We start from the raw sequence: 13,997 nt of genomic DNA on the forward strand, positions 1-13,997 counted from the left end.
ACGTTGATGTATTTTATTGTATTTTTTAAATTACTTAAATGAAACAAGTTGACGATGATGTCATGTCGTTGAGAAAGAGATGGTTCGTATTTGACATGGGAGAGGGCAATCTTAGTTGTATGATTCGTTGCCGATCCCATTTCACTTTTGTGAATAATAAGTTTAGAATAATTGCTACTCTGGACATCAACAAAACAATATTGGGTGGGGTTTAGTGAATAAGATTCCGAGATCAATACATTATCAGGTTTTAATTATTCGTGTATTACGTATTAATGTTTTGAAAAGAAATATATTTCTGTTTTGAAGTATCTCTTTCATATGTGATGTGTAATTTTGAAATCGATATTTCTGTAAAAGGTTACTATTTCAAGAAAAATGTATGTCTCGTGTTAAATGAACAATCTCTGCCACTAAACAAGGATCTGAAGACATCCCATTACAGGTCACGTCAGAACGACCTTTCGCGAACTTCTACCGACCAATGGAATGACTGACAAAAAGTCGACATTAGCTGATCAGAAGGCAGCTTTCTCGTGCACTAGTTTCAAACGGGCGACTACTAGAAAAATATTCTCGATTAAAAATGTGAACAAAAGAAATTCTTGATTTGCAATAGATGGCCTAGATTGTATAGATTTAGTCGTAACGCCCGTAACTGCCGTTCGGAATTCCCCGTGTTAAACATTTCGAGATTACAAAACGCGTTCCGACTATCACTTTCCTGATCTGGAAAGCGACGCTCTGATTGGTCGGAAAAAAGTTGGTTCTGACGCTTAACCGCTATGGGATGTCCTCAGATTTTTGTTTAGCGCTAGCTAATCACTGAATTGTCTTGTCCCGACTCAAATATTTACAAAACGCCGTCATATAGATGGAATATTGCTGAGTGCGGCGTAAAACAACTCTCTCTCACACACACACACACATACACACACACACACACACACACACACACACACACACACACACACACAGACACAGACACAGACACACACACACACACACACACACACACACACACACACACACACACACACACACACACACACACCTTTAAGACCTGAGTGGTGGTGTGACCAGATGCCATCTCTTGACAGTGTTCAAGCCTGCACAGCGGGACCAATAGCACCGAGTTACCGTTAGCATCGTGACATAGATTACTTCTCTGACAACCTTTATGTTCCAGAGTGACCATCATTTTTTATCAAGATGGTCGTACACAGGCTATGTTTATTTTTGAAAACAACCCATGTTCAGCTGAGTTTGACATTGACGGAGGCGAAGGTGGTGTGAAACAAGTTGTAATATGTTCCGCAATCTCAATATGGTATAAAACCAAACATTTGTAATGTATTGTGGCAGTAATTGGAGATTGTTTTGTATGATGCATTACAGCTTTTAAGGGTCGTTGTAATGGTTAAGTGGCAGTTACATATTAGATACATTAAGATGAACTTGGGAATTGTTGTTTGGAAAAATATGGTTTTGTGATATGCTGCATTCGTAAAAGATAACCATCGAACGAAACCCAAACTGGAAGACCTGAAGTATCACGTGACATGAATACTTAAGTGCGGAATACCCTTTCCGCATATCAAGAGTTAAGAATGTTTGTGAAAAACCTAGTGTGTATGCGGTGTAGGGGTTGGTACGAAGAGGCTAACAATATAACGACAGATCTCTTCTACACGATAATAAAGACTAGGAAGTTCCTTTCTTCTTCACGTCGAAGACCCAGGTTCGATTCCCCACATGGGTACAACGTGTGAAGTTCATGATATTGCTGGAATGTTGCAAAAAGCGGCGTAAAACCATACTCACTCACATTATTTTGCATAATTTGAAACAGTTTCATAGTAACGTAACACTCGGTCGTCATGACATCACATCATTTTAGTATACTTATATACTTAAGTACTTATATACTTACAAATAGTTATATCCCAACAGTAAATCAATACAGCGATCAAAAAAGATTATGCGAATGATTAACTGGATGACATTTGGTATTAAATGTCCACAAAAGCCATACAAAGCTCTTTCTGTTGCTTATTAACTATGGAAGCACAGTGTCTGACATACCCTTTGGTTTGCGTCTTGGTTTCCGATTGCAACATACAGTCGCACCGTCTGAAGATGGAAATCATGAGTTTCAGTCACCAGTCACAACCCTATGAATAGTATTTGCAGAAGCTAAATTTAACGCCGTTTTCTATGCAAGGTAACGCTTCTATTACCCCCTGCTATGACTTAATCATTCCTCTCGCCATCCATCAAGTTCCTGTGTGTATTCATGCATCATTAATAAGGTCCACAGACAGATTATGAATACTTTGGTCATCTGCAGCGTCCCTTGGGTGCAATGATATTAATGAGCGGTCACCTCGTCCTCTGGACAGTGTCCACTGCAGGGCACGCATGCTTGACAAGGACCAGGCATACATATCGGTTGTGGTCGTCTCCGATGAAAATAAGAATAGGGGTAATATACCGCCCAGAGGTACTCCAGTTGCACTCTTTAATTACTGCATTCTGGAGAGGGGTTATGAAAAGGGCAGTTTCTGCTAGCAATGATATGGTGTTTGTGGTATGACTTTCGGTCGACCTTGTGTATAATCAATATTCCATGAAATTATGCGGCTAATTATTTTTACCAGAAACGTTTACCTTCAGGCTTTGAGCGTTATTTTTGAATGATTCCATTGCCAGCATTGATCTGCGAATGAACGTTAAAGGCAGCATCGCTGGTATGCAGTGAAGACGGCGCAGGTTAAAGGTCTGATGACAGTTTTTTAAAGCTCGCCTAATTAGTAAATTTTTTTGTAACCACGTTAGACAGCCTATGTTAGACAGTGTCTCTTTTTAGAGAGAAGAAACATGTGTTGTTGCTTGAAAAAACGGACTTTATCAATACTACAGTGTGTGGTGGCCGATATGAGTGAATGAGTTGATTTGGACCCTGTCTGTACAGAGTTGCGTCCCTTATGCGTGGCAGAAACCTATTGACATAGGCTGGAATCCCCGAATCGCCCCGATTATGTTTCTTGGTTTGCCAGCACCATTCCGGAACTCGTGTGTTTCACGAAAGTGATGAAGGTCTTTGACCTACATTACGTTGGGCTTGTTCCGATTACGATTTTAGGTTTGTCAGCACCACACCATGCTCGTGTGTTTCACCAAGTGGAGAAATATGGACCTGCATAACTTCGGGCTTTCCCCCAACGAAAAGCAGACACGCCGTGATGTAACTAATACTGTTCAAAGCGACGTTAAACCAAACTCACTCACTCACTCACACACACCGGTCTCATTTATTTACCGCTTTTAATAAACCAAGAACGGGTAGATGCATGCTTTACGTTACAAAGAGGGCCCTTAAAAAGAATTTAATTGAAATAGTGAGAATAAATGTTGGGAAAATGACTGATAAGTATTTCATCACGGTTGCTTAATATCTACCCCTTTTCGGTGTTCTGTTACGACGAGCTTATGCTGTCTTTGTAAGAAAGAAAAAAGGCAAATATTACCGATAATGAAACTGACAACCTTTAACCTTTATGGACATTCCAATCAATGATGAAATGTACAATAATCAGGAAGTAATCTATGCACTCTATCACCGCCAGCTAGAGCATTTTCATTATGTTACGTATCAAGTAAGGATTCAATGTGTTCCTGTCATACTCATAACTCATTCAAACAATCTTGCAATGGAAATGTACGTGTCTTAACAAGACATGGAACCCACTCACCTTAAAGCTTGTGTCATATATTTCATCTTGAATTCAATCTCTGTCAAGTTCTCTGGTGTCCAGGGGCAACAGTCAGTTCCAGAAGGAATCGATCACTCAGATTTTCTAATTTGCCTGTTAATAGAGACATCGATCTTCTCAATAAGATTCTCTGAGGTTTACAAACATTGGCAGTCTTCTGACAGTCGAATAAATCAAGGATATCTGTTTTTGCATTTATAATATTAAAAAAATTACCTGTGGTTCATGAAATCAACTTTCGTTAATCGCAGTATGAAATATGTTTGATGTATATTTTGTAGAGAAATACACTCGAAATGCACTACTGAATATTACAGACTTTAATTTGATATTTTTTATTAAATTAATATCAGATGGTAACTCGTTTCATAACATTCCCTTCTACAGTTTCAAACGGAGAAACTGATGACTCAGAAAGTGTTAGGTGTATTCGAGATATCTAAGCTCATAGCCGCAGTTGGTGCTTTGTTGTGCGACTAAGATTGTTTTTTTTAATGTTAAACTGGATATATTATTTTTCATGGCTAGTTTGACTGATCACGTGATATTTCTATCACGTTATATTACTAAGCAGGTGTTTTTCTGAGTAACGAGACCAGAAGATAACAGGTGCTATATGATTGATTTGGATCGATCCATCACCCAAGGAAGAAATTGCAATAGCATGGCAATTTTATGCAAATATTAGTGGTCCACTTTACTTATTTCAAGCTTCCGGCTCCCGAAATTCTCAAGGGTTAATTTACCACAATGGTTGTTCTGCCCATGGACCATTGCATATGGCGCGTGTTTACTTGATGTTGTATGTACATGTACGTATGAATAATACAAAGGGAAATTCAACACATAGGCCAGATTTCAAAGGAAATAGTTTGTCCAGCAATATTCCAGCTATATGACGCCGGTCTGTAAATAATCAATCTGTGGAATTGGGATATGATGACATTCATCAACCAAGTACCCGTGAAGATCCGGGTTAGGATAGGTCTTCAGCAACACTTGCTTGCCGTAAAAGGCGACTATGCTTGTCGTAAGAGGCGACTAACGGGATCGGGTGGTCTGGCTTGCTGACTTGGTTGATGCATGTCATCGTATCCCAATTGCGTGAATCCATGCTTTTGACATCAATTCCTGGATTGCTGGTCACGACTCGATTAATTACACACCGCCTTCATATAGCTTGAATATAGCTGAGTGCGGCGTTAAACAACAAACAAAGCATCAACCAAGTCACCGAGCCTGACCACCCGATTCCGTTAGTCGCCTTTTTCGACAAGCATAGTCGTCTCTTACGACAAGCATGGGATGCTGAAGACAATTCATACGGATCTTCACGGTTCAAAGGAAATGACATAGATAATGCTTCATTATTTATGTTTAATGTCGAATCTTAAAAATGAAAAAACATGTATGTATTGTCTCTTTATGTCATGAAAATGAAGCAGTTTTAGGAAAGAATGTGTTTACACTTTACCAAGTGCGTGCATGTCAGGGCGAGTTTGCTGTAGATAATTGCGCTTATCACGGATATTATGTGCATGAGAGATGCTAATTTTAGGTAATTGGATACCATGGCAACCATGATGGGGTGGTGGTAGATTTGCCCATCAATCTGATAAACGTTTTCAGTCCGATAACAAATTCAAGTGGTGTTTCCGTTTGATGGGATCCCCAGCGTCTTCTGTTTGATAACATATATAAAATGGGGTATAGGACTAATCAATGCAAGTATCGCCAACAGGAACGTGTGTTCACTCATCATGCAGGGGCGGTCGGGTAGCCTAGTGGGTAAAGCGTTCGCTCGTCACGCCGAAGACCCGGGTTCGATTCCCAACATTGGTACAATGTGTGAAGCCCATTTGTGGTGTCCCCCGCCGTGATATTGCTGGAATATTGCAAAAAGCGGTGTAAAACCATACTCACTCACTCACTCACTCATCATGCTAAGCATTAGGGTTCGCTTCCCCATAGACCAGTCACAACGTGAGGAGACACAGCCAGCCAGCCAGCCAGCCATCCAGCCCTGACACGCTGTCACATAAAACGGTGTATGTAAATGGCTGTACCATTATTTACACTGACTTGCTATGACTCACAGCTTCATTCTCCAGGCATATTTCTACTACCAGGAAACCATTGTCTGTATTCACGCCCAGTGCCCTGAGCGTAATTAAACCATTGAGCGTCTCCTGTTGTGTTGAAGGTAGCATTGACCGATGGGTTGCAGCGATAGCGTCATTTGCACAGTAATTGTACAGCTCCACACCGAAAGTCCTAGCAAGCAATTCGCGTGTTAACTAAGCCAAATTAAGAGAAGCGATGCTACTGGAGATAGCTTTCTAATCAGGACCTCTCCCAGGGATAAAGGTGTGAGGAGATGAAGAGCCAAGCCATCAGCCTTGTCTCTTTAACATCTGTTTTTGCTCTTAGCTTCAGATGAACTGTTGATATCGAGGGACATTTTTTATAATCCCTTCTGTTACATTGTTTTGAAATATGTTCGTTTGTTACCAATAAAATAATAACCCCGCTTCCATTCCCACGCCCATTTCAGCTCCAGCAACCCATACATATCCCCTTCTCAGTTCTAGGTAGAAGGGGGCCACGGGTGGCCCAGTCGTCTAAGGTGCCGCAATTCGCTGTGCAGAGTTGCGTCCCTTGGGCACGCCAGAAACCTATGATTGTGGGTTCGAATCCTGGTTCGCCCCGATTATGTTTCTAGGTTTGTCAGCGCCATACCCGTGCTCGTGGGTTTCACCGAAGTGGTAAACGTCTGAGACCTGCATCACGTCGGGCTTTCCTCCCACATTAAGCTGACACGCCGCGATATAACTGGAATAGTGTTAATAGCGGCGTTAAACCCAACTCACTCACTCTATGTAGCAGAGTTTCTCAATACTCAAAGGTTCCTATATGGAATGTAAATTGTTTTACCTGAAACATATTATTTCGGGGTCTATGTGTTAGTGAAACAAAAGACCTGCCATTTCTGACAATTGTTAACATAGAATGACAGCGATAACGTTATTCTGTCACCGTTTGTCTTTTCGGGAGATTACAATACACAGCGCTACGTAAATAACACCGACCAAACCCTTTCCATGTCCATAAGAAATCACTGCCAAAAAACAGTCGATTGTACGATTCGCTATATCACGAGCGTGTGTTTCTGAATCATTAACAAATAGTGATGATACCAGGTATTCGCAAAAAAGTGCGCCTACCCTGCCTCACTGGTTGCACCCATCACAAACACATGCAAAGGCAAATCAATTGTTCTATAAAAAAAACACGGGAACACATGTGGTATACATGCTTGTTCAAACAGCTGAACGGTCTTTTATATGTTAATGACATTTGTTTAGATAATCTGGTGAAGTATATTAACTGTGTCTGACGGGAACACATTATTTCTGGCTCTTTATAACGTGATCAATACATATGCTACTCGTATACTTATACAGTAGATAATTATACTTCAGAACTCAACGAGGGGCAATAATTATTTCAATTATCATAAATCCAATATGAGTCACGCCGATGAATATGTCACACTTAATACCCTGCACAGAACTGCCAAACACGTACACCATTTTGAAACAAGATGTGTTTTTTTGCAGCTGTTTCGAACAATGAGGCCACAGTGTGTAAGATCTTCTTTCATGCTTACAATATTTCACTGATTACGATATGAACGTGTATATTTGTCTTTTCCAGTTAATTATGACAGTAAAAGATTCGGTAAGTAGAATGCCAAGCTGGTGTCTGTTTTGCCAAAGCTCATGTTCTTGTCCTCTCGGTTCTCCATCGCCACAATCTGTTTATATCTCCATGTTTCCTGTCATTTGACGGCGGGGCTTGGCCTTTATATTTCTTTCCTATTTCAATTCATCTTCCTTATCGCTATACATATGCTTTATATTTCACACTTCCTTTTCCTTTCTTACACGTCACTTCCGCTCATGCGCTGTATGGTGGTGTTGGGGTCACTGTTTCAAGGACGAATGTCTGAACCTTTTACATGCAATTGCCTTTTATTGCCATGGTGTTTTGTGACGTTGTTTGCAATGCACCTGCAACACATACATACAATTATTGTCCGATTCCTATATACGTACAGGCATATTTTACAGGTAACCATCTTTAACAAAGTGTATATATTATATTCATATGAAAACAACACATGCCGTCTTTTGTAAAAGTGGTCCCGTAAGCTAAAATTGTGTCGCCATTTGTCATTAAGCACTATATTTCTGTTATTTCCTTTTGCTGTAGAGTCACGTATGTAAGTCTCATTTCGCGCGTTGTCAATGTTCTGTGTGTGTTTTGTGGCAAAGCTCGGTGTCTCTGTTGTTCTACATGTATGTTGAGAGTGCTCCAAAAAGAGTACTTGTGCAATGTTTAAACTATTGTTATTATGACACACACGGTCTCATACAGTAATGTGATATCAGGCACGTTATAGCTTGTATGAAGACCCATCTCTTAATCCGATGTGTAAACAGTTATTTTCCATTCCAACATTTAGGTATTTTGTCTCGGAATATATTTAGTCAAATCACATAAATTCTTACATTATTCAAGCAAATATTATTAAATATAAAATAAGTGTAATCTAAATTTAGTTGCGTCTTTACAGGAGGTTCTATTTCAATTATCGTTGCAATTGTAATAGTAATAATAATAATAACCAAAATAATTATATTATTTAGACAAATACATTTCAATTCACATAGTCTTATGAAGGTTATGGTGCACGTTTGTTCGTGCTATTGATTACATAAGATCTATTATTAGAAAATATATTTCCGTGCGTTTTTAAGACATGCACAGTGGCTTTGTAAGCCGATACAGGATTCATATAATTTTATGTACACGACATCCGCCCGCAGTGACAGAAATACTACTTTCACAGACCGTCAAGCTGTGTCTACCAGCGTGAATATGGTTCTCTTGAGTTGAGCTCCATTAATGAAATAGATCGATTTGACACGAGATATTGATTGCAATAAGCAATTTACTACGACGGTGATGAGTAAATCTGGTCATTGACAACGTAAAGGAGTGTTGATTACACGAACTTCGTTTTATTACTCATATTTCGCGTGTAATTAATCAATAACTCTATTCAGGAGTACGTCCAATATGCGAAGTAATATTTATATAAGGGGACTTTGGGTAACTCAAACTTGAATCAAACAAGAGTAAATATTTATTTTTCGACACTCTAAGAAATGAATTCACATTTTGCAAATACACGATTTTGAGTAAAGTGTTTTCGTTGCAGTCTTGTATAAACATCAAGTAGTCCTTCAGAGTTGTTTGTGTTTTTTAAACTGCATAAAAAATGTAAGATGGACATCAATAGACAAATTCAATTATGAAATATATTTATCTTATGAGCCCTTATTGATTCTGTTATGAAAATAATTTCAGTCATAATAAATGTATTGCGTTTATTGATAATGTACTTGCAGCCCCCATGAGTTTTTTTAAGCATATTAATTCTACCTATGTCATCCTGTAGGTAATCGATTACGTATTATATATTTTGATAAACATTTGATTTACATTAAAGTCGAAACATTAAAATGAGGTCGGGATGTTATTGTATTTTTTAGTTTGAAATACCATGAGAATGTCAGAGACATGGTGTTTTTTAAAAACTCAGATCAAACATAACGAAAATATATAAATAAAAAGGTAGTTGTACATGCATATTCTTCCGATATCCAAAATATAAAAAGTCAACGCCAGAGAATAACCAGTCTTGATTTTCTGCCGAAACAGATTCCGTTGTGGGTTAAAGGCAATAATATATATAAATGGATCACTGAAAATCAGGGATGGCACCAGGTGTTCGCGGAAAGGGTAAATCCTGCCGTAAACCTGCTCGGTGTGTATTCAGGCTAAATGTATTCCCATCATCACAGTAGTGAGTGAGTAAGTGAGTTGGGTTTAACGCCGCTTTTAATAATATTCCAGTTATATCACGGCGTGTCAGCTTAATGTGGGAGGAAAGCCCGAAGTGATGCAGGTCTCAGACGTTTACCACTTCGGTGAAACCCACGAGCACGGGTAGGGATCAATTCCTATTAAAAAACTGAAAATGATAAAAACCTAAATCATGCAAGGTAAACAGACTAAAAAACACGGTATGATCAAACACATGTTGATCTTCTACCTCACATCGATCCATGTACGTGTTGATCTGTAATGTTATCGTTGTGAAAAAAACACCAGGTCATTTAATCATTGTATCATCCTATCCTGTCAAATATTATGCAGTTGATCTCCGAACTCCCTTGTTTATATATGAAAGCTTGTTACGTTTTTTTTGTGAAAACACAAATGTCAAAATGTTATCTCTTTTTCTGCCAGGGACATCCATCTGTCTCTGAAACATTATTATATGGATGTCATATTTTTAAACAAGCCATGATGAAATATCAAACAGAATTTTCTGACCTTTTTTCTTTGACGTTAAATGTCACATACGTGTTTATCATTGTGGTTTTACTAAATTACCTTTGAAAACAATGTACAATGTAATGCTTTGTAGAAATATTTCACTCTCCCTTGGTCACTCCAGAAACCTGTGATCTTGAGGTTGGAATCCCGGTTTGCTCTGTTTATGTTTCTAGGTTTGTCAGCACCATACCCGTGCCCGTGGGTTTCACCGAAGTGGTTAACGTCTGAGACCTGCATCACTTCGGGCTTCCCTCCCACATTAAGCTGACACGCCTTGATATAACTGGAATACTGTTCAAAGCGGCATTACGCCCAACTCACTAACTCATTCTAAGTTCGTATTTTGTAAGACGATGTATGGTTGTATAGAAGATTATGCAATCATGCAAATAAACACCCTTCCCCCATGTTTGTGTTGATGTGCTCCCTATTTTCTAGCATCCAAACAAAGCTAATCCTCCCCTATGCCTAGGCAGCTGCTTTGTATGTACTAGATGAAGAACATTTTATAAAGGAACAAAATGTTCATTGAATTAAATATGTGCAATGCTCAAGTACAAATACATTCAATTCGTTAGATCAAAAAGGTGAAGCTTCAAGGTTATAAACAGCCTCGCAAAGCAAAAGAAGTGTACAACCATGTTTGATAGTGGTTAAAAATGAAACAAACAAAAAACGTTATTCGATGGGGATTTATTTGATACGGGTATCAAGTTGTGTTTAGGGCCTTAAGCCTGCGGTGTTTCGATGACTGTTTCAGCCAAGTATAAGTGTTTTGAAACGTTTGTAATTTGTTGGTCAAATCCAATTTTCAAGTGTATACTTTCTTTGCTTTTTATATGGGTATCACTGTAACGAGAAAAGAACATGGTCTAAAAATGGATAATTTAAACAAATTCTCCACACATGAACCCCTGTACGATACAGTGATAACACCAGGTGTTCGGTGGTCAAACATGCGCTGTTAGAATCACCCTTTGTTCTCGTAATTAACGTGCGGTGTTTAAGCTCTTCGACTTCGATATGATACTCATGAACAACTGGAAAGACTTTGGTTTGACATATTGGATTCTGTTACATTATCTCTGTATTTCAATTCCAATCAAGTACGTTTAACATGCATTGAATACATTTGCAGCTTGACATTTAGTACAATTGCAGACACTTGGCGTAAAATATAGTCTGCTGTTGAAATGGATCGGTCTCATTACAATGGTATCTGAAGGAGGTCTTCCAACACATGAATGCCTTTGAGTGACGTTTCATTCCATGCAGAAAATCTCAACAGGTTTTGCCATCATGGCAGGTCTTATCGCATGGAGACGTGGTTAAAATTTGGAATACGAAACTAGGGAAGCTGTTGACTCACCGCCGCCATTTTGAATCGGAGTAACAGCAGGTGCATCTTCTGATTGGTCAAAATGATATTCATAATCCTGTAACTCATAGGGTCATTAAGTTTTATGGCTCATCAGTCGGTCCTAGGGCTGGGTCGCAACAAATAAACGTCAATCTCCTTATTACGACATCCTGCTTCCAAGCTATTTACAATTTTACCGGGCTGTGGTACCACAAATGTTATCAGTCACGCTGATTGGGCTTAGAGGCTATTTATGAACGTTTTTGTTGGCCAACATTTGATTACATGTTTCTGTTTTTTTGCCTCAAGGGTGTTTGACCGAGCTTATAGCGTGATGTTTTTTTCGTGATATATAATACAACATTGTTATTTGTGGATTTATTGTATGTTCATTACCTGGGGAATAGTACCTACGAATCAGGCTTCATTGTTACGTTATCCCCTAAGCGTGTACCGAACAAACATAATTTGATTTCCCCATTAATGAATGTAGTGCATTTAAGCTGCTTACCCAGTTAAAGGCACCGGACTGGAATCCAAACATTCAAGGAAACTCAGGCTAATGTATATTTCTCGTTCAAAACGATAATGATAAAATTTGAAATCCATTTACATTTGAAAGTGCAAGGGACACAATAAAATTAAAATTAGATATGTTCACAGTGTAAGTTACATTTTAATTAAATGTTAAATAGACTTCTAAGGATTTGTTTGTGCAGGAACAACGAAATGAGTCTTTCAAAATTAAACTTTTTACCTTAAAAACTGACAATTCTTGAACAATGGGAAGTTATATTTTGTATTTTTGGTTTCAAATCTTTCATAAGGTTGGTGCAAATATATATATATATATATATATATATATATATATATATATATATATATATATATATATATATATATATATATATATATATTGATCATAATCGGTTTTCATGTGCAGGACTACTTTTACTACTGTTAATACAACGTCTTCTAGGGATTTCACAAATGTTTTTTGTATATTTTCATCCTTCCGATTAAGTGGGAAACAAATACCGTCACAATCAAAGTCACCCAAATCCGGTTTTATTTTATCTTTCCAATTATGCGTTATATAGTAAACATCACAATCCAACCCAATCAAAACACAATCCAACGTAACCCAACGCAATCTGTCATGATAAAACGCAACGCAATCAAACACTATCCAACCTAACCCAACACAAACTGTCTTGATAAAACGCAACGCAATCAAAACACAATCCAACCTAACCCAACGAAATCTGTCATAATAAAACGCAACGCAATCAAACACTATCTAACGCAACCTATCGAAATCACCGTCACCCAAATCCAGTTACGTTATTAAGCACAAGGTAATGTTGGATGAAAATAAATGTGTTAAGACTATACTACCCAAAAAAAGTTACATGTATGTCCTATCACTATAGTTAATCTGTCAGGGCAGGTCAGAGTATCTATAATCATACGGAGAAAAACGGAAGTTCTCCTTTGAGAAGTATGAAAGAAATGGGTGGTTTTGAACTCCTTTTGAGTAGAATATTTGCAAATACAGTTAGAAATCCGTTTATCCGGACTGTACAGTTAAACCGTACAGTTAAACCGTACGGATTAACGAGTCATATCAACATAGTTACACCCCTTGACTCTATATGGTAGGCCGGGTTTCCGGGTTTCTGGACTAGTTGGGTTTCAGTGTACTATAAACAAATACCATTAGCGGTATTGGGGGTTTCTTTTCACGAACCACCATTAGTGATTTCTACCAGAACGACTCCTCAGACCAAATTTTCCACACATTAAACCAAAGACATAAAACCCCCTATAAGGGTGCAGCGATAATGGGACGATTTGTAGTGTTAATTTGTAAATCTCTTCACGCTAGGTGGTCATCAACACGACTTGTTTAGGGAGCTACATCAATCTATGGAGGCGGATGTCAATGTACAGGAACTATTTCACGTTATTCTGCTATGGTTGCACCCCAAGGTTCCAATGGCAAAGTGGCCACTGTGATATCCCTGGCTTCGGGGAAGCAATTTCTTCGCCACTGATGCTGTCTTCACTACCCTAATCAATATGTGTCGACAGGCTTGACAAATATTATCGGTTTTCTCAAACTTCCATCGTTGGACTTTCGTAAAAAAGTCTCCTGATCGATCTTTTTAATACAGTAAATGGGCATTTTCAGACAGATTTATTTCATTGATCAATTCTGAAAGGAGAATTTTATGTCGGAAGAAGGAATATGCACATAAGTGCCTTTGCCTTCAAGGGCAGATTTCCTAAAAAAACAACTTCTTTTATCAACTGTTATGGTAGTGGTGGAGTCAAACGTGAGACAAGGTTTAAGCACCTCTTCAAGAAAAATGGTACCCAACGTCAAC

The 13,997-nt window shown here is 38.5% G+C and overlaps 1 protein-coding gene across 7 annotated transcripts in view; it reads left to right on the plus strand.

The window, feature by feature from the left end:
- Positions 1 to 13,997, plus strand: part of LOC139479924 (receptor-type tyrosine-protein phosphatase mu-like) — a 195,115-nt gene that overhangs the window by 37,691 nt on the left and 143,427 nt on the right. For 6 of the 7 annotated variants that reach the window (XM_071262856.1, XM_071262850.1, XM_071262853.1 and 3 more), the window contains exon 2: positions 7,494 to 7,517. The exons of the other annotated variant lie outside the window; for it this stretch is intronic. In XM_071262856.1, the coding sequence (XP_071118957.1) occupies positions 7,494 to 7,517 (24 nt within the window). The remainder of the gene's footprint in view (positions 1 to 7,493; positions 7,518 to 13,997) is intronic. 7 annotated transcript variants of the gene reach the window in all.

The sequence above is a fragment of the Haliotis cracherodii genome, unplaced genomic scaffold, assembly GCF_022045235.1.
Source record: "Haliotis cracherodii isolate W230 unplaced genomic scaffold, xgHalCrac1.p SCAF_4, whole genome shotgun sequence".
Taxonomy (NCBI): domain Eukaryota; kingdom Metazoa; phylum Mollusca; class Gastropoda; order Lepetellida; family Haliotidae; genus Haliotis; species Haliotis cracherodii.